The sequence below is a fragment of the Megachile rotundata genome, chromosome 16 (assembly GCF_050947335.1).
Source record: "Megachile rotundata isolate GNS110a chromosome 16, iyMegRotu1, whole genome shotgun sequence".
NCBI lineage: Eukaryota > Metazoa > Arthropoda > Insecta > Hymenoptera > Megachilidae > Megachile > Megachile rotundata.
In genome coordinates, this window is record NC_134998.1 from 5,800,688 (window position 1) to 5,821,328 (window position 20,641).

General features: G+C 35.7%; 1 protein-coding gene across 3 annotated transcripts in view; it reads left to right on the forward strand.

Moving 5' to 3' along the window:
- The window catches only part of nAChRalpha4 (nicotinic acetylcholine receptor alpha4), a 247,799-nt gene that overhangs the window by 110,082 nt on the left and 117,076 nt on the right, over nucleotides 1-20,641 (forward strand). For all 3 annotated transcript variants that reach the window (XM_003699335.3, XM_076541545.1, XM_076541543.1), the window contains exon 4: nucleotides 11,281-11,390. In XM_003699335.3, coding sequence (XP_003699383.2) covers nucleotides 11,281-11,390 — 110 coding nt within the window. The remainder of the gene's footprint in view (nucleotides 1-11,280; nucleotides 11,391-20,641) is intronic.

Genomic DNA, 20,641 nt, shown 5'->3' on the forward strand with positions numbered 1-20,641 from the left:
TGTAATACAGCCTAATGCCGAGTGTCCTTACGCAGGTCTGAACTTGAAGGCTGACCCAGGAACCTATCTGACGAATGGTCCCACTTGGTCCAAACAGAAGAACGTACCTAGGTCCACATCTGTTCTGAAGTGCTGAATCTAGGTTCTGAAGTGTCACCTCTAACTTCGTCACTTCTAACGCGTGAGAGTCCAACGCATAGTAATCTAACGCTTGGTAATCCAACGGGTGGTAATCTAACGCGTGAGAGTCCAACGCGTAGTAATCTAACGCTTGGTAATCCAACGGGTGGTAATCTAACACGTGGTAATCTAACGCGTTGTAATCCAACGGGTGATAAATTAACGCGTGGTAATCCAACGGGTGGTAATCTGACGCGTGAGAGTCCAATGCGTAGTAATCTAACGCTGGGTAATCCAACGGGTGGTAATCTGACGCGTGAGAGTCCAATGCGTAGTAATCTAACGCTGGGTAAACCAACGGGTGGTAATCTAACGCATGGTAATCTAACGCGTAGTAATCCAACGGGTGATAAATTAACGCGTGGTAATCCAGCGGGTCGTAATCTAATGTGTGGTGATCGAACGGGTGATAATCTAACGTGTGGTAATCTAACGTGTGGTAATCTAACGCGTGGTAATTAAACGCGTAGTAATCCAACAGGTGATAAATTAACGCGTGGTAATCTAACGCGTGGTAATCCAACGGATGGAACTCTAACGCGTGGTAATCCAACGGGTGATAATCTAACGTGTGATAATCGAAGGGTTAGTAATCTAACGCGTGATAATTCAACGGGTAGTAATCTAACGCGTGAGAGTCAAACGCGTAGTAATCTAACGCTTGGTAATCCAACGGGTGGTAATCTAACACGTGGTAATCTAACGCGTAGTAATCCAACGGGTGATAAATTAACGCGTGGTAATCCAAGGGGTGGTAATCTAACGCGTAGTAATCCAACGCGTGATAAATTAACGCGTGGTAATCCAAGGGGTGGTAATCTAACGCGTAGTAATCCAACGGGTGATAAATTATCGCGTGGTAATCCAACGGGTGGTAATCTAACGCATGGTAATCTAACGCGTAGTAATCCAACGGGTGATAAATTATCGCGTGGTAATCCAGCGGGTGGTAATTTAACGCATGGTAATCCAACGGATGGAACTCTAATACGTGGACTCTATTCGGACTGTCCAAGGTGGGCTAGGTGCTTTAACCTGGGCCAGCCTCCCAGGTTCAAGGTTGCGAAGAGTACACCTTCTTTTGTCTACCTATGAATCATCAGCATCAAAAGCAAAAGATATATCCAGCTAATTCCTCTTCCAAATGTATTTTACCAAACTCCACATGTAGGTACCTAGTGGACCCAACTTGGTATCATGCCTCCATCTGCAGAAGACCTGTGCCTCTATTTACTAGCACAAAGCACCATGGCTTTCAGAAGCCACATCCAATGAATCAGAATTGTGCCTCGGTTAATTACGGATTAGAATAATGCGTCATCGATCGAGGCTATTAGTGAAAATCGAACATCTGAATCATATGTACCCTGAGACCATGTCGTAGTTCTCTGATGTGCTTCCTGAGCTAGGTTGACGTGTCTGTGGTCGACAGGTGGTGGAATCGATAAGCCTGAAGAGGCTTCTGCGGCGGAGATGCAGGATCGCGTATCGATGACGGCGTCCATTTTAGCGGCCAGTCAATACATCGGAAATAAATTGCTAACAATAGTAGCTCACCGGTGCCCTCTAAATCTACGGACACGTCCTGACTCTCTTTCTACTTGATATCTCCGCTTCCTCTGTCACCGGTATCGGTTCCTCTTTCTCGCCGTCCCTTTTTCACTTTGAACGCCGCCATTATCCTGAATTTCTCGACGCCATTCCGTGCTCCTTGCCCCCTTTTTCACCTTAGCCGATATTCGATTTTCTTGGTCCGTGGCGATAAATAAAGTTGACGTACCGGCGGTTCGTGGTTGGTTTCGAAACTGTTTATGTGCTTTCTTTATTGCGCATTTTAATAGTAGTCGACATTTTCTAAATTAGTTATCATTTATTTTTTACCTCTGTAAAATATTTTTGACTTTTGTTAAAATTCTGTTAATTCGATAAGTGTATGTTCATTTAGTACCCGCTCGTTAAGTGTACGTTCGTTTAGAGAATGATTTTCGTTTATTGCACATTTTAATAGTAGTCGACATTTTTGAAATTACTTATTTATTATTTACTTTTTACCTATGTAAATATTTTTGAACTAGTGTTATTCTGTTACCCGCTCGTTAAGCGTACATTCGCTTAGTACCCGCTTGTTAAGTGTACGTTCGTTTAGAGAATGATGTTCATTGATGGCACATTTTAATAGTAGTCGACATTTTCTAAATTACTTATTTATTATTTACTTTTTATCTCTGTAAATATTTTTGAACTAGTGTTATTCTGTTACCCGCTCGTTAAGAGTACGTTCGTTTAGTACCCGCTCGTTAAGTATACGTTCGTTTAGAGAATGATGTTCGTTTATTGCACATTTTAATAGCAATGGTCGACATTTTCTAAATTACTTATTTATTATATACTTTTTACCTCTGTAAATATTTTTGAACTAGCATTATTCTGTTACCCGCTCGTTAAGCGTACGTTCGTTTAGTAACCGCTCGTTAAATGTACGCTCATTTAGTACCCGCTGCTTTAGTACTCATTTAGTATTTCACTGTGCTCGGTTACTCGCGTAATGCTGGTTTATTGCTCGTTTAGTATACGGTGTACTCGTTCCTTTATTGCTCGTATAGTGCTATAGTACTCGTTCGTTTATTGCGTGCTCGTTTAGTACACACTGGTTTATTACCCGCTCGTTTAGTACACGGGTGCAGTACTCGTTCCTTTATTGCTCGCTCGTATAGTGCACATACTCGTTTACAGCTTGCTCGTTTAGTAATGCATTGTTGCCCGTTTTAGTTCGTTTATTACACACCCGTTTAATACACAATAGCGTCTATTTAACCCTTCGCTCATACATTGTCGCATTAAATATTTTCTGTTGATTGTTCGAAGTAATTAACACATTCTGAATCAGATTCGAAGCTGTTCGTTAATTAAGGGTTTCTTGGCTTGCTTGCTTAATGCTGACTGCACAATTTCAAAGCGCATAATGTCAAACGCAGGCAATAAAGTTTCGCTTTAGACGAGCGTCATTTAATTGTAGCATTTACGATTGTTAGCTTTGTCATACGTGGAACTTGTACAAACGTATGTGGATCCATTACGAACAGTATTATGATCCTGGAAACTGCATAATTGAAGGAAACCTGTGCCCTGGATTAATTTACCGACGCTTTATAGACCTATGATGGTCACGTGAGCGATAAAGATGAATCACTTTCAAAATCACGACACGAATATTAGCATTTACATGTATGTATAAGAAAATGATACATGAATATCGATCCATGTTAAATTTTTGGACATAGTGTAACTGCGTGTGCCTCACAAGAAGACGTCTGAGACGAAACAGAGTACATATGCAATAATTCTAAGTTCCACCTAAATTAATAGTAAGCTATTTGTTACACAGTGAAAATAATTAAAAAATATTACAATGTCGAGAGTAAAACACAATGTAATAATTAGTTTATCACTATTTTACCTTCTTATCAAAATACAAAGGTCACCTTGAATTTAACAGCACCAATAAAATTTAACGATGCAATTCGCCAGAGTGTTGAACACCGAGTAAAAATGATTAGAGTGTACAGGTTCAAAAATAACCATTTACGGAGATATCGTTCTTTAACACCTTCAGTCCTGACAGTGTTTTAAAACACGTTCTACAGAAACGTGTGCGTTTGAGATATAAAAATCGTTCGAACATGAAAATACAGGAAATCGAGAGATATGGGGGTAACAAGGACCCGATATCTAATATCCTCCAGTCAAACGCAACATAGACTTCTCTTGGTTAAAGGGAAAAGAATATGGCGGCACATCCCGCCATTTGCTTTCCGTCTCGAAAGAACCTTAGGAGGGTCCGGTAATACGAAACGAAATAAATATTAAATAAAATATTCCCGGGTAATCGTTCGCGTAAATAACGGAGCCTTCACCTACATCGCCATTTTCCCTGGGGAAGTCTACCGAGCCCAGTGCCGTATACAGTATCCCAGGGTCGCACTGCGTTGCGTAAGTACAAATAAGAATAAACGTTTGGACTCTGCGAAATGGACAGATTTTACAAATGATTCGATATAACAGATTATCCAAACAAGACGTCATTTTCCGTAAGGACAATTGAATCGTTGGAGAAAAAGCAAGGAAGCATATCGCTTGTTCTCGTGCTAGTGATTCTCATGGCTACGGAGAAAGTCTGTGGAAATTCGATTGCCCCAAGGCCATTAATTAGTGGCCAATTATCTTGCGGAACGAAACTTCCCTGAAAATTTCTTCGTGAGAGATCCAATCAGAGAGATTCGCTTTCGGGAGTGTGGCGACGCGACGATGGAAAAGCGTTCCTGCATTTTATGCATAAGAGCTGAATTTAATTTCCCGTTTGGGAAATTTGTGCTTTTCTTTGGACTGGGAACGGTGTGTTTCTGTCATCTACTCATTACATATTTTGCACTATGTATTCATTATGTCATAATTGTGGTTGTAATTATAATGAGTAAAATGTGCTGAACTGAAAAATTTAGAAGTTTGCACATTTCACTACTGCTATGTTTATAAATTAGACAATTTAGACATATCAGCATTTCAATATTTAAAAACTTGACAGTTTAAACATTTCAGTATTTCAATATTTAAAAACTTGACAATTTGAACATTTCAGCATTTCAATATTTAAAAACTTGACAATTTGAACATTTCAGTATTTCAATATTTAAAAACTTGACAATTTGAACATTTCAGCATTTCAATATTTAAAAACTTGACAATTTGAACATTTCAGCATTTCAATATTTAAAAACTTGACAATTTGAACATTTCAGCATTTCAATATTTAAAAACTTGACAATTTGAACATTTCAGCATTTCAATATTTAAAAACTTGACAATTTGAACATTTCAGCATTTCAATATTTAAAAACTTGACAATTTGAAGATTTCGGCATTTCAATATTTAAAAACTTGACAATTTAAACATATCAGCATTTCAATATTTAAAAACTTGACAGTTTAAACATTTCAGTATTTCAATATTTAAAAACTTGACAATTTGAACATTTCAGCATTTCAACATTTAAAAACTTAATGATTTAAATATTTCAATATTTCAGTATTTAAAACTTTTTAATATTTCACTGCTTCAATATTTAACAGCAAATTCATGAATTGAAAAATTGAAGTATTGATGAATTGATGAATTGATGAATTGATGAATTGATGAATTGATGAATTGATGAATTGATGAATTGATGAATTGAAGAATTGAAGAATTGAAGAATTGGTGAATAATTGATGAATTGATAAATTGATGAATAATTGATGAATTGATAAAGTGATGAATTGAAAAATTGAAGAATTGAAGAATTGAAGAATTGAAAAATTCAAGAATTCAAGAATTGATTAATTGAAGAATTAAAGAATTGAAAAATTTAAGAATTGATTAATTGAAGAATTAAAGAATTGAGAAATGAAAAAATTGAAAAATTGAGAAATAGAAAAACTGAAAAATTGAAAAATTGAAAAATTGAAAAATTGAAAAATTGAAAAATTGAAAAATTGAATAACTGAAAAACTGAAAAACTGAAAAACTGAAAAATTGAAAACTAAAAAAATTAAAAATTTGCTCGATAAAACTAACCCAAACAAACACAAAATTCTTCCATTTCAACTTAAAAAAACAAGAACTTGTTAAAGCTAAAATCTGCATATTTCTGAACACGTAATTAATTCATAATTATCGCCTCCCTATCGGCGAATACTTTAATCTTTCGATATAATCTCGCCCCGAAAAAAAACCGTTCCGTTCTATTTACCCCGCGGAACAAAAGAAAACGGCAGGAATAACAAGTCGATATAAAAAGAGAAAATACGAGTACGTGCGATGCAGAAATCGAAGGAAATAAATCTAAGAGTGACCATGCGGATGTTTGCGATCTACAGCGACCTCGAGCTAACGCTTTTTCCACTTTTCTGGTCACCGGGTCACGAAAATGAAACCCGGATTTATGTATTTGTCGACTTGCCGCGCTCAACACGAAGAAACACGGTGCGTCGTTGTTTTCGCAAGCCAAGTCGATAAAGTCTGTTCCACAATTGAAGCGACCGCTTCTTTGATACATTTTATTCTTTGTTCGATGAAAATATACGGAGATTGAAAAGTTCTCTGAGAACACCGTCTCTGGGATTAAATGTTCCCGTTTTGACTATCTTGCATTCATATTTTTCGTAATAATCTACATTTTGTTTAAATTTTAGTAATGCTTGTGATAAAATCATTTTAAGAGATTAATTTATGAGAGTGAACACTTTTTAATGAGAATCTTTAAGATGTGTTAATGGTAATCTTATGTGTTTGAGGTTATGTAATGTCTTTTAGAGTGTAGCTATGCTTTTTGAATTTATAAACAAATTTTTTTATAAATTCTTCTATGTAAAATTTAATTATTGTACAATAGTAAGAATGTTATAAAATTTGTTTAAGTATGCATTTAGTAAAAGTGAATATTTTATGAAGAATGAGTGGTTCAAGTTTCTTGTGCGCCGCCATCTTGTTTATGGAGGTCCGCCATTTTAGATGCTATACGCGTCGGGAAAGCAGACATGTGTTAATTTTAATTTTTGACACAAAATGTGTTATTGTTAATTATTGTAAAATTCTGAATAAATGCAATTAAATCCTGCAGTCGTTGTTAAAAAATTCAAATAATAAAATAATTAAATTCCGCAGTTATTGTCACAACCTTCTGAATAAAGAAATAATTAAATTCTGTACTCATTGTCAACAGTTACAAAACTTTCAAATAACGAAATAATTAAATTGAGGAATGTTTGTAATTACAACGTGATTCTAATTGGACTACACGCAATTGTCCGAGATTTAAGAATGTAAATTTATCCGACAATGGTTAGAAAAGGAAAATAATGAGGGGATCGTGAAGGTGTCGTCCTAAGCGTTCCACAGTAAATTTCATTAACCTACTTTCGCAACGATGAAGATTTTAACGGTGAAATTCATTCTTGACTTCACGCTACCACGAACAGTTTTATTTTTACAGCCAGAAGCACCGAGCTTTTGCAACAAACACGCTCCTCGTGTGCGCATATGTGTACATATTTCCACCTGCAATTTCCATTTTCGCCTGATGTATAACAGAACGAAGAGTGCAATAAAATTCTGCGGGCTTAAACCTTCGTGGGGAGCGGTATTTTTAATATTCATAAATCAGACTTGAATAAAATTAACCCTCTGCTACGATCGGATCAATTGCGATCTGAATCTTAAAACCTGTATAATTCTGCATTACAGATTGGACAAATGTGATAAAACTTTGAAATATTTTATATAATGCAATTATATTAATGCAATTATATTAATAATTGTATTATGTAGTTCAATCTTTGAAACATTTTATGTAGTGCGATTATAATAATGCGATTATATTAATAATAGTATTATGTAGTTCAATCTTTGAAACATTTTACACAGTGCAATTATATTAATGCAATTATATTAGTAATTGTATTATGTAGTTCAATCTTTGAAACATTTTATATAGTGCGATTATAATGATGCGATTATATAATGGAATTACATTAATGCAATTATATTAATGTATTTATATAGTGCAATTATATTTATGCAATTATATTAATGCATTTATATAGTGCAATTATATTTATGCAATTATATTAATAATTAAATTATATAGTTCAATCTTTGGAAACGTTGTGTGTAGTACAGAAATAATATTTAAGAATTCAGAAATCTAGAGATTTTTGAATCTAGGAATTTTTGAAATGTTGAAATTTGGCAATTTAGGGTTTTAGGAATTTAGAAATTTTGGAATTTAATAAATCCACAAATTCACGAATCGATAAATCAACAAAGCCCCCATAGGTCCCCTAAATCCCCAAATCCCCAAATCCGCAAATCTCCAAATCCCTAATTCCCCAAATTCACATATCCCTAATTCCCCAAATCCCCAAACTCCAGTTCTCGAAATCCCTAAATTCACCAAATCCCCAAATTTCCCAAATTCCCAACTTTCCAAATCCCCCAACTCTTCAAATCCCCAACTCTCTAAATCCCCAACTCTCCAAATCCCCAACTCTCCAAATCCCCAACTCTCCAAATCCCCAATTCTCTAAATCCCCAACTCTCCAAATCCCCAAATTCCCCAAATCCCCAACTCTCCAAATCCCTAGCTCTCTAAATCTCCAATTCTCTAAATCCCCAACTCTCCAAATCCCCAAATTCCCCAAATCCCCAACTCTCCAAATCCCCAACTCCCCAAATCCCCAACTCTCCAAATCCCCAATTCTCTAAATCCCCAACTCTCCAAATCCCCAAATTCCCCAAATCCCCAACTCTCTAAATCCCCAACTCTCCCAATCTCCAACTCTCTAAATCCCCAACTCTTCAAATCCCCAAATTCCCCAAATCCCCAACTCTCCAAATTTCCAAATTCCCTAAATTCCCAACTCTATAAACCTCCAACTCTCCAAATCCTCAACTCTCTAAACCCCCAACTCTCCAAATCCCCAATTCTCCAAATTCCCAACTCTCTAAATCCCCAAATCTCCAAACCCCTAACTCTTCAAATCCCCAAATTCCCCAAATCCCCAATTTCCCAAATTCCGAATTCCTCAAATCCCCAAAACCAGGACCTAAAAAATTAAAAAATATTAGAAAGTACAGAAGTCCTCCATTTTCATCTCCTCGAATAGAGTACCTTCCTAAAAAAAAATTCCGTAGTACCACGCTCGAAAAATATAATTAAGTCCCTCGCATCGCATGTTGCATCACGTGTAGAATACAACGGAGCAGCAAGATACTGTGTTTTTGCATCGCCCCGTTAAGAGAAGCTTTATCACGTTAATATTCGAAATTAGATCGTTAGAGACACCGCACACCAATGCGCTTCCATTACAGGGCCATTTCTAAACCATAACACGCTCCATTGCTTCCAATGCACTGCCACGTTACAAGTATCCTGTTAACGCTCCCGTCGAGATGGTTTTACAGTTATCGATTTGCGGGCCAATATCAGGAATTATACCGAACGTGTTCCTTGATATCGTAAGAGGATATTGAATGAGTAATTTCAGAGGAAACGACGAAATTGTAGAACATGACAACATGAATGTTGGCAACTCATAAATGTGCTAATTTATGTCAGACCGCGGGTCAAATGAATCGTAACCAGTTTCACATCTAATAAGACACGCCTCGGTAACCATCCTATGCATAATTCGAACGTGCAAACGTAATTTGGTGGAAACAGTTCAGAACTTTAGACAGTCAAGTATTCATTGAATTACAATTTACGAGTTAATCAATTTCCGTTCGGATTCGTGAAATTTTGCTAGGTAACATACTTCATCGATTGTTCCTAGAATTATACGGATGAAAGTCGAGTATGTTCGGAAATTAACCGTTATATGGCCGCGAACCAGATACATGGGACACCACCGAGTAAAAAGTCTTAGCGAACGTGGGTCGAAAGGTCAACCGTTTTCGAGATACAGAAGCGTCCGTTTAAACGTCCGTTGGTTTCTTAAGTGTCCGCCGCTAACAGTCCCTGGAAATGGGACTTCGGAGCAGTTTCGAGTCGCGCCGGATATCCGTATCCCACTCGCTCGCATTCTCTCTACTTCCTTCGATCGAATCCGCGGAAGTCACCTCCCCATTTAAGCGTCCGTGTTCTGTCCGACCGCGGTCGCGTAAGTGTACGCTTCTGTACAAAGATTTTTGTATGTCGCATCATGGCTGACTTATTGGCTTCTGTTGCCGCGTGCGATATCTCGGTGTTTATAAACCGCGTTCCGAATGTTGTTCAATTTCTATACACACTTCGCGGTGAACGATTTCATCGGCAATCGGTCATCGACCTATCTGCAGAACGCGTGCTGGGTATCGTGCTCAAAATGGCGGCGACTCTAACGAAGAAATGGCGGTCATGTTTGGCTGCGCTAGTGGAAGTGCTTTAGGTGCAAGTTGTTATACGAGAAAACCTTTAATGCAACATATAAAGAATTCATCGTTAATCAGTTAGTACTCAAGATTGCTGTCCTAATTAATATGAAACTGCTGCATAAGGTGTTGAAAACGTGTGCAGCGTTTGTTACCTTCAAACGGACCACTTGCTTTTCGGAATGTTCCAATTTTTCATACCTCTCCATGAAATCTTGCCCAATTCCACGGCACAATTTTCTGCTTCAATATGTTTCGGTACACGAAGCACGTACATACGTTCCCTTTCATATCCGAATGCAAGCTGCAGGTAAATGCGCGGGCGGCATGTTTGTGGATGTCGTAGAAGAGGGTGGAAAAGATTTTGTGTCGATAAGCAATGTGCTACCACGATTGATCGCATGGATACACGTGTGGTGAACTATCTCCGGAAATTTGCATCGCAATATGGAAACCTAAGGATGGCGTGCTGGTTGAAAAGGTTATGATCAGTCGGATATATGCACCTGTGCACGTATGTGGAAACAATATGTGGGGATTTATAGTTGATCGCGAGCCGAATGTTTGATGTGGATTTTATTACTTGGCGGACCTTGCACCTTCTTAGTTTTGTATTTCACTCGTATTTTGTTCGATTTTATTAATTGTTGATGTTGTTGATAAATTGAAGGTTATGGGATATAAATTTGAGGTTAGAGTCCATCTGTTATTTTCGTTTAGCAATTTATCATCTTTGTTAATTTACTATGTTAATAAACATGTTAGATATTGTTAATAAAGATGTTAGAAGCCAGCTACCATTTTTGTTTAGTATTCATATAATTAATATTTTATAATAATGTTGAGGTTAAGGTCGAAATACTGTCTACGTTTATTACACATATAACAGATAATATTAATAAACTTGAGATTGTACATAACTCTGTTAAATAAAGTAACAAGAAATGAGAGTATACAGTAGACTCTCGTTATATTGCCACTAACAATATTACAATAAATAATTAACAGTCCAATATTGCATTTAAGGTTTTGAAAATCTTCTGCTTCTATAGTATCGTGGAAATGCAGAGTATGTGGTCATATAGCGAGAGTGCATTGTAGCTAAGAAAACGGATCAGTAATATTGTTATATTTTTTGTGTTGGCTGTTTCAAGTCATGGTACGACTACAAGCTGCGATGGGAGCCGAAGGAGTACGGTGGAGTCCACATGCTACATGTGCCGTCCGACCATATATGGCGGCCAGACATAGTCCTCTACAACAAGTGAGTCTGACTGCTTCTTTGTTCTGTATTCTAATTACACCTTCTATAGTTTCTCATTACATACTCTATATACATATGGTAGTGGTACAGCATGCTACTGGAGATATTTAAGTCGCCTGAACGCTCGTTTCTTCGTGTTACCATTCTTTCAGATAAATTTATTTGAAATAATTAACAGAATCAAAAAATAATTACATATATAGACATTAACGTTTTATCTAGTTTTAATTTTATATTTTTTCATGTAGGTACAAGAAATAGCTTGGTATAGGTTATAATTTGCATATGTGCAATATAATGAGAGTATTGATCTTAGGGTGTTTAGGCTTGATATTATATAACTTCGTTACCAAATTGACTGAAGAGCATTAACAAAATTAATTTAGTAGGGTCCTCATGGCTGCTGTAATAGACTCTTGTTATATTGCCATTATTCATATTACCAATTGAATAAGTTTGCACTGTTTCATAAACTTCACTAAAGAAAATTGCAGTGTAATTAACTCGAGAGTTTGAAGATATTGAAATTTATAAATTTCTAGCTTATTTAACTTAAACATTTTAAATTTCAATTTTTCTTCAATCATAAATTTTCAAATTTCTATAATTGAACGATTGTAAATTTTGAAATCTCTGCCTCACAAAATTAGACAATTTGAAATTCTACATTTAACACAGAGCTCTGCCTACATTACTGAATACTCGACTATAATGGCAATATAACGAGAGCGTTGAATTATACAAACTTCTGAAAAGGAGTAAATTGCACTCAGAATTTGGAATTGAACTTTCTTGTTTATATAACAGTTCTGTGCGTGGATATAATGGCTTATACACATTACATGATGGCGAACAAAGGAAAGAAGGAACGAGCGTCCACTCGACTTAATAAGAGAGGTACCATCGTCGTGCATATTGCATTTCAAAGTAGAACAGTCTATTTGATGTCAGAGTGCATCTCATATCGCGACGTCGTCCCGAAAGTTACGGAAAAATGTGAAACTGTTAACTTCGAATTGAACCACGAGCTAGCGCGTGCGTTTCAACGATACTTATCGCCATTTCTAATCTGATTCATCGTTATATTTGACCGTTTAGGTAAACAAACGAATCTTGTCGATGTATGTAGTATTTGTGCTGTTGGATGATATGCAATATATCGAGTGTATATTGCATATTGTGCGAAAGTGTATTTTTGCATTATATTCAAGTATTTTTGCGTTACGTTCAAGTATGCAATATATGTAGAGGAACAGTAAGGTACAGTGACACTCATACAGGGGTAACTTTATTCAATAGAGATAGATTGACAAAGTTAATAAAATCAGTAATTGTGGATATTGTTCAAATTGATATATAATTTTTTGTAATAAAATATTTTTAATATAGAAGTCTTCGTTAATTTTGTAATTTTATATGCTAAAAATTATGTTATGAGTAAAATGATAGATTGAAGTTCAAATAAACACTTTGATTCGTGATTAATTATTAAATTAGTACAATTGCTATTTTAGTACAGTAGAATCTTGATAATTTCCTGCGTTAGGGGCTCTAGAGGCGGGAGAGAAGTTATACGTATAAACAAAAATATCTTTTACCGAGGATTTTATCTAGTAAGTGAATATTTAGATTGTGTTGTATATTGTCCAGTGAAATTCTAATTAAATTTCTAGAGAATTAGTGTAACATATTAAATACATATGAATATTAAGTTCCTCCGCCATATTGTTCGAAGTTGGCGGGATATTCAAATCCAGTATAAGAATTTAGAACTTCACAAATCAAAAATTTATAAATTTGTAAATTTTAGATCTTGAAAATCCCTATGTCCAATAATGTGAATATTTAAAAGCTTGAAAATCCCTAGACTAATAATTTGATGGTCCCTAAATCCAACAATTGGTAAATCCCTATACTAAAAGTTTGTAGACTCCTGAAAATTTAAAAATCCCTAAACCCAAAAATTTGAAAGCTCCTAACCCTAATAGTTTGAAAATCCCTAAACTCAAAAATTTGAAAATCCCTAAACTTGAAAATTTGAAAATTCTTAAACTCAAAAATTTGAAAATCCCTAAACTAAAAAATTTGAAAAACTCAAAATTCAAAAATTTGGAAATCCCTAAATCCAAAAATTTGAAAGCTCCAAACCTTAATAGTTTGAAAATCCCTAAACTCAAAAATTTGAAAATCCCTAAACTCAAAAATTGCAAATTCCTAAATTCAAAAACTGCAAATTCCTGAACTCAAAAATTTGAAAATCCCTAAACTCAAAAATTTTCAAATCCCTAAATCCAAAAACTAAAAAATTCCCAACCTCAAAAATAAAAAAATGCAAAAATCCAAAAATTTACAAATTTTCAAATTTCAAATTTTGCAATTATTTCTCGAGACTTGAAAATGAAAACCCCACAAACTTCTACTAAACAATATATGCTTTATCACGTACATCAGCACAACATGCACACATCGCAGATTCGTTCGCGCCACAAACCTGTCCGAAAAGAAGCTGATAAATTACGAAAGAAAACAAGGGCAGCCGTGGTTCAAATTTTCACCGTCATATTTCATTCTCGCGTGTATTTACACATATTTGCGTAACTTATTAAAAACGAGCGAGAGCCACCGAGCCTGTTCACGAGTCTTTTTCCCTCGGTTTTTGGCTCGTGCTCGACACTCACGGCGAGCTCTCTCGGTAGCCACCGGATAGATTATTATTCATATCGCATGAAACATGGGCGCTGCGGCGAATGTTCGTGTGAATGGTTCTTTACGAACGGGCCTAGGTCACGAGAGATACGTTTTCACTTTGGTAAATGTCGCGAACGACCATCTTGTGGAACCCTTTACGTTGTTTCCGAACGAGTGCTGACGAGCTTCCTCGAAACGTGAAACATCCATACAAACACGAGCTGAAATTATTCATTTTTATAAATCAGGGTCGACGAGAGACTATTTCGGCCCAAAATTTGTGATACGAAATTGTATTCTTCTCCATTTAACCCGGGGTCCGGTGATGCCTCTCGACGCCCCTGCACTGGCGCGAAAATTTGAAAACCGCGAGGCGTTCTCTCGTTCCAAACTAGTTTTTTCTTACTGTAAGTAAGGTGAGTATGTAAGAGTGATTGTAAGATTATTACTTGGAAGTTTAATAAGAATTGTGAGCTCTTATTTCGATCATATTGTGGCAAAATAATACTTTCACTGTGGCGAATGTAATTTGTGTATTATCAGGGATATTTTGTTTTTTTTGTGTAAGTTCCTGGATTTTGAAATTTTTTAATTTTTCAAATCTCAGATTTCTGTCTTCATAAATTTCTACAATTTTAATTATTTAAATTATTAATCTTTCACATTTCTAAGTCCCTAAATCTCAAAATTCTCAAACTTGTAAAGAAAAATTTTAAAAATATTTTGCATTTTAATTTATAGTCTAAATGGAACTTGATTTATCATATTTCTTTTAATAGATAATCATTTAATAAAACAGATACTCGAGTCGTGTATATTTAATATCCGATGTATTCTGCCTCTTTTTGTAGTTAGGTATATTGCAGAAGATTCGATACTTATCGATAACAGTTATGAACTCATTTCTCATTTCTGTGGGAGAGAACTGAAGTACGCTATTAAAGCGTCTGGTGGGGAGATTGACAGTTATTGCTTTCGAGTGAAACTATGTACTGTAGACTCTCATTATATTGCCTCAAACGTTGATATTCGGGTGAAATATTATTGCACTTGGCTATATAGGAAAAGTGCTTCGTATTCAATTAATATTGAAACTTCTGATATTACAAATGTGTTCTTTTAATTCAGGAATTTTAAATTTAATAATTCAAAAATTTGGAATCTTGATATTTTTGTATTTTTTGTTACTGAATTTGTAAATTTTCAAATTTGTAATTTTTTGAAGTACATTTCTAAATTTTTTTATTCATAAATTTTCTCAATTATTAAATTTCGATTTTTCAAGTAGTGAAGTTCCTAAGTCTTTTAACTTCAAAATCTGCAAATTCCCTCAATTATCAAATTCACACGTTTCTTTGAATGTCGGTTGATTTTTGAATCCCTAAATCTCAAAATCCCTAAATCCCTAAATCCCTAAATCCCTAAATCCCTAAATCCCTAAATCATTAAATCCACAAATCTCAAAACCATCAGATCTTCAAATCTCTAAGTCTTAAAATCCTTAAAAATACCTAAATCCCTAAATCCCTAAATCCCTAAACACCTAAGACCCTAAATTCCTAAATCCTTAAATCCCTAAATCCCTAAATCACTAAATCCACAAATCTCAAAACCTCCAAATCTTCAAATCTCTAAGTCCTCAAATCCTTAAAAATACCTAAATCCCTAAATCCCTAAACACCTAAGACCCTAAATCCCTAAGTCCCTAAACCCCTAAACCCCTAAACCCCTAAATCCCCAAATTTCCAAATAAAAAAACACGTAAATTACAAAATCTATGAACCCAAGAATTATTTAACCCTGCTACGTACAAGAATTCATTAAAGCATCTCGCAATATAGCCAGAGTCAACTACACCAAAACGCCTTCCCGTTTCTCCACCGTAATTATCAAATATTAGTATAATTTCCTCACTTAATATTTACCTCAAAACTGTACAACTATTTGCACACAGGCAAAACTTCACCAAACTTTCTCCCACCATGCAACTCAATTCAATCCGCATCACCTACACGCAGTTAACCGGTTAAGAAGAATACATACTCTATGATAATAAAACAAAAAAAAAATGTGTAGGTTTCATTACATTGTAATGTATATAGTAAATGTACATAGTAAATGTACATAGTAGTAATTGATAGAATATTATAGTTTTGTTATTAAGTGGAGCTACGGTGTTATATGTGGGAGATACTCTACTAGTCTTCTTAAATGATCGCTCACTTACAACGTCCCGGTGAATATTCAGTAGACGTATCGACAAAATGGTTCATCATACGCATAGTATGCAAGTGTGATACGATTATATGATGAATTATATTCAAATTCACTTAATAGTAATTGATAGAACACTATAGTCCCACTATTAGTAGGAGTTGCAGTGTCATATGTGCGGGGTCCTCTACCACTCTTCTTTAGTGATCGCTCACTTATGACGTCCCAGTGAATATTCAGTAGACGTATCGACAAAATGGTTCGACATACGCATAGTACACAAGTGTGATACGATTATATGATGAATTATATTCAAATTCACTTAATAGTAATTGATAGAACACTATAGTCCCGCTATTAGTAGGAGTTGCAGTGTCATATGTGCGGGGTCCTCTACCACTCTTCTTTAGTGATCGCTCACTTATGACGTCCCGATGAATATTCAGTAGACGTATCGACAAAATGGTTCATCATACGCATAGTATGCAAGTGTGATACGATTATATGATGAATTATACTCAATTTCACTTAATAGTAATTGATAAAGTACTATAGTTTCAATATTAATAAGAGCTCTAGTGTCGTGTGTGTAAGGTCCTCTACCACTCTTCTTTAGTGATCACTCACTTACGACGTCCCAGTAAACATTCAGCAGTCATATCAACAAAATGTCTTGTGAATCTCATTGTACACAAACATGATACGCTTACATGATAAATTATATACAAATTTGCAGAGTAGTAATTGATAAAACACTATAGACCAAATATTAATAGGAGTCGCCGTATATTTATGAGATCCTCCACCAGTTTTCTTTAGTGAACGCTCAGCTACGACGTCCCAGTAAACATTTAGCAGTCACATCAACAAAATGTCTTCTAAATCTCATTGTACACAAACATAATACGCTTACATGATAAATTATATACAAATTTGCAGAGTAGTAATTAATAAAACACTATAAACCAAACGTTAATAGGAGTCGCCGTATATTTATGAGATCCTCCACCAGTTTTCTTTAGTGATCGCTCAGTTACAACGTCCCGGTAAACATTCAGCAATCATATCAACAAAATGTCTTCTAAATCTCATTGTACACAAACATAATACGATTACATGATAAATTACATATAAATTTACAGAGTAGTAATTGATAAAACACTATAAACCAAATGTTAATAGGAGTCGCCGTATATTTATGAGATCCTCCATCAATTTTCTTTAGTTGTCGCTCAGTTACGACGTCCCAGTAAACATTCAGCAGTCGTATCGGCGAAATGGCTCGTGATACGCATGGACGCGAAACTTTTTCGTCGCCAGCATCGGGAATAAAAGTTTCCACGTTTCGGTATGACTTCATCGCAGCTTCGAATCGGGATCGTGGAACTCTCTTCCTTCGCTTAAACTCCTCTGGCAACAGATTCCCCTTACTAACTCGATTTCTCGCGGTTCCATTAGTTCTCCACCTTACTCCTCTTTTTTCCTTTCGACGCTTTGGTTCCTTATTTCTTGGATGGCCGTTGCTCCCTTTCTGGCCGGAATACCTTTGCTCCGGTCCGCTTTTGCGCAGTTTGCGTTCCTTTTTCTTTTGCTGCCGTCACATCGAACACAGCCAGCGATTTATTGCATCGCTCTGCAGCGGGGATTCATCGATTGATATCGGAACCAGTGGATACGGGAAAGTGAAATTTTACCAATGGAAGCCTTCGTCAATGCGCTAAATGGGCCGGTGATATGTGAGAAATGATGCGGCTGATGGATACATTGAAATGTTCTGCTTTCTACGTTTATGGACTCTTTTTCAAATTTGTAGGTTTTCTTTCTCGCAAAGTTTTTAATTAACAAACCTTCAAATTTAAAAATTTACAAACTCAATGCTCATCGAATCATTTCATTTTTGCATCTTCGAGTCTTTGTAGCTTTGAACCTCTGATTCTTTCAGTGTTTAAATTACTGAATTTTTGTTTTATTTTATTGAATAAAAATATATACATTATAATTATAAATGATAAAAAGAGTTTTCACTCAATTATCCAATCAGTCCTCAAATCGAACGTAAATAAAGTTAATCTCGCTAATCTCCGAACAAAATACGACGATGCTGAACTTTTATTCAGTACTGTTTTCGAAGCACAGTTTTCGCCTGCGTACAAACGAGCCGGCTAATCAGTCGCAATCTTCTGGAAATCGATTTCCCGTTAAATGGAATAGTTACTCGAAAAGCATTCGTAAAGGCTGTTTGTATGTACACAGGTGACACAGCGAGCGTATCAGGAGTGCACCAAACGCGCGCTAAGCTCCACTCTCGCGTATTAACGTAATTTAATGCGCGGCCATAATGTAAATCGCGAACATACGCGTATTAGTTGCTGTTACATTAGTATCTCTCAATATGTTATGATTGAACTAATTTCTCGAGTGTATAGGGTGATTCATGTGACTGGGTCATTACCTATTTTTATTGCAATCGTATGAAAAATACGATTGCTTAGAAGAAAATTGAATTTTTGCAATCATATTTCTTTTTTGATTCAAATTTTTTTAATGTGTGGAGTATGTACAGGGTGTTTCATTTGATGAGGTTCTGAAATTTGGGATTTGAGGATATCGTGAGTTGGAAATTTTGGAAACTAGGGATTTGGGGATTTGGGGATTTGGAGATCGAGAAATTTGGAAATTTAGGGATTTGGGGATCTGGAAATTTGGAAGTCTAGGGATTTGGGATTCTAGGGATTTGGGAATTTAGGGATTGGGTAATCTTGGGAGTTGGTAATCTAGGGAATTGGTGATCTAGGGATTTGGTGATCAAGTAATTTGAGATTCTAGGGATTTGGGATTCTAGGGATTTGGGAATCTAAGGATTTTGGAATCTGGACATGTGGAAATCTAGGGATTTGGGGATCTAGAAATTCGAAAATCTAGAAATTTGGGAATCTGGAGATTTGGAAATCTAGGGCTTTAAGGTTTTAGAAATTTGGGAATCTGGAGATTTAGAAATCTAGGGATTTGTGGACCTAGAAATTTGGGAATCTAGGGATTTGGAACTCTAGGGATTTAGGAATCTAGGGCTTTGGGACTCTAGGAATTTGGAACTCTAGGGATTTAGGAATCTAGGGATTTGGGACTTCAGAGATTTGGGACTCTAGGAATTTAGAACTCTAGGGAGTTGGGAATGTAGGGATTTGGGAATCTAGGGATTTGGAAATCTAGGGCTTTAAGGTTCTAGAAATTTGGGAATCTGGAGATTTAGAAATCTAGGGATTTGTGGACCTAGAAATTTGGAAATCTAGGGATTTGGGGATCTAGAAATTTGGAAATCTGGAGATTTAGAAATCTAGGGATTTGGGACCTATAAATTTGGAAATCTAGGAATTTGGGTATCTAGAAATTTGGAAATCTAGGGATTTGGGGACCTAGTGATTTTGAAATCTAGGGATTTGAGAATATGGAAATTTGGAAATCTAGGGATTTAAGATTCTAGAAATTTGGAAATCTGAAGATTTAGAAATCTAGGGATTTGTGGACCCAGAAATTTGGAAATCTAGGGATTTGGGGATCTACAAATGTGGAAATCTAGGGATTGGGGGATGTTGGGATTTTGAATCTAGAAATTTAAAATTTGAGAACTTGGAGATTTTCATGGGAATCTAGGAATACTGTTATCTAGGGAATTATGATTATAGGGATTTGAAACTGAAGCAATTTGGAATTTTGGATATTAGCCCCTCGATTTGAATATTTGGGGATTTGGATATGTATTTGCATGTCTAGGGATATTGGGATCTAGGGAGTTGAGATTGTAGAAATTTGAAATTGAAGGTATTAGGAATTTTAGGTATTAAGACATTAATTTCAATATTTAGGGATTTTGTTATCTACTTATTTGGAGATCTAGGAACTTAAAGATTTGACAATCTAAGAATTTAGGAATCTAAAGGTTTATAATCTAAACCTAACAAAATGAATTTAAAAACCTTGAAATTTGCAAATTTACAATCAACAATTTCAAGACTTCAAATTCACATATATCAAAATTGAAAAATATCACAGAACGCACTTCAAAAAAGTTACTAACAAATTATTTCACTAACTTGCAAACATGAAAATACTAAAAAAAATATTAAGTTTCCATATTTCGTCCAACCGAAAGACATCGCATTCGCATAAATTTGGAGATCCGTTAGGTCCCATCGGTTGTCTCCGGTAGCCCGTGACGGTACATAATGACTGATTCATTTTTGATGAGCGGCGTTACGTTCCGGCAGCGTATTATTCACCGTATAACGCGCGCACGCGTTTCGCCGTTGTAGGTACGCGGTTAGTGCAGTCGAATATTCAGGTCAGTTGGT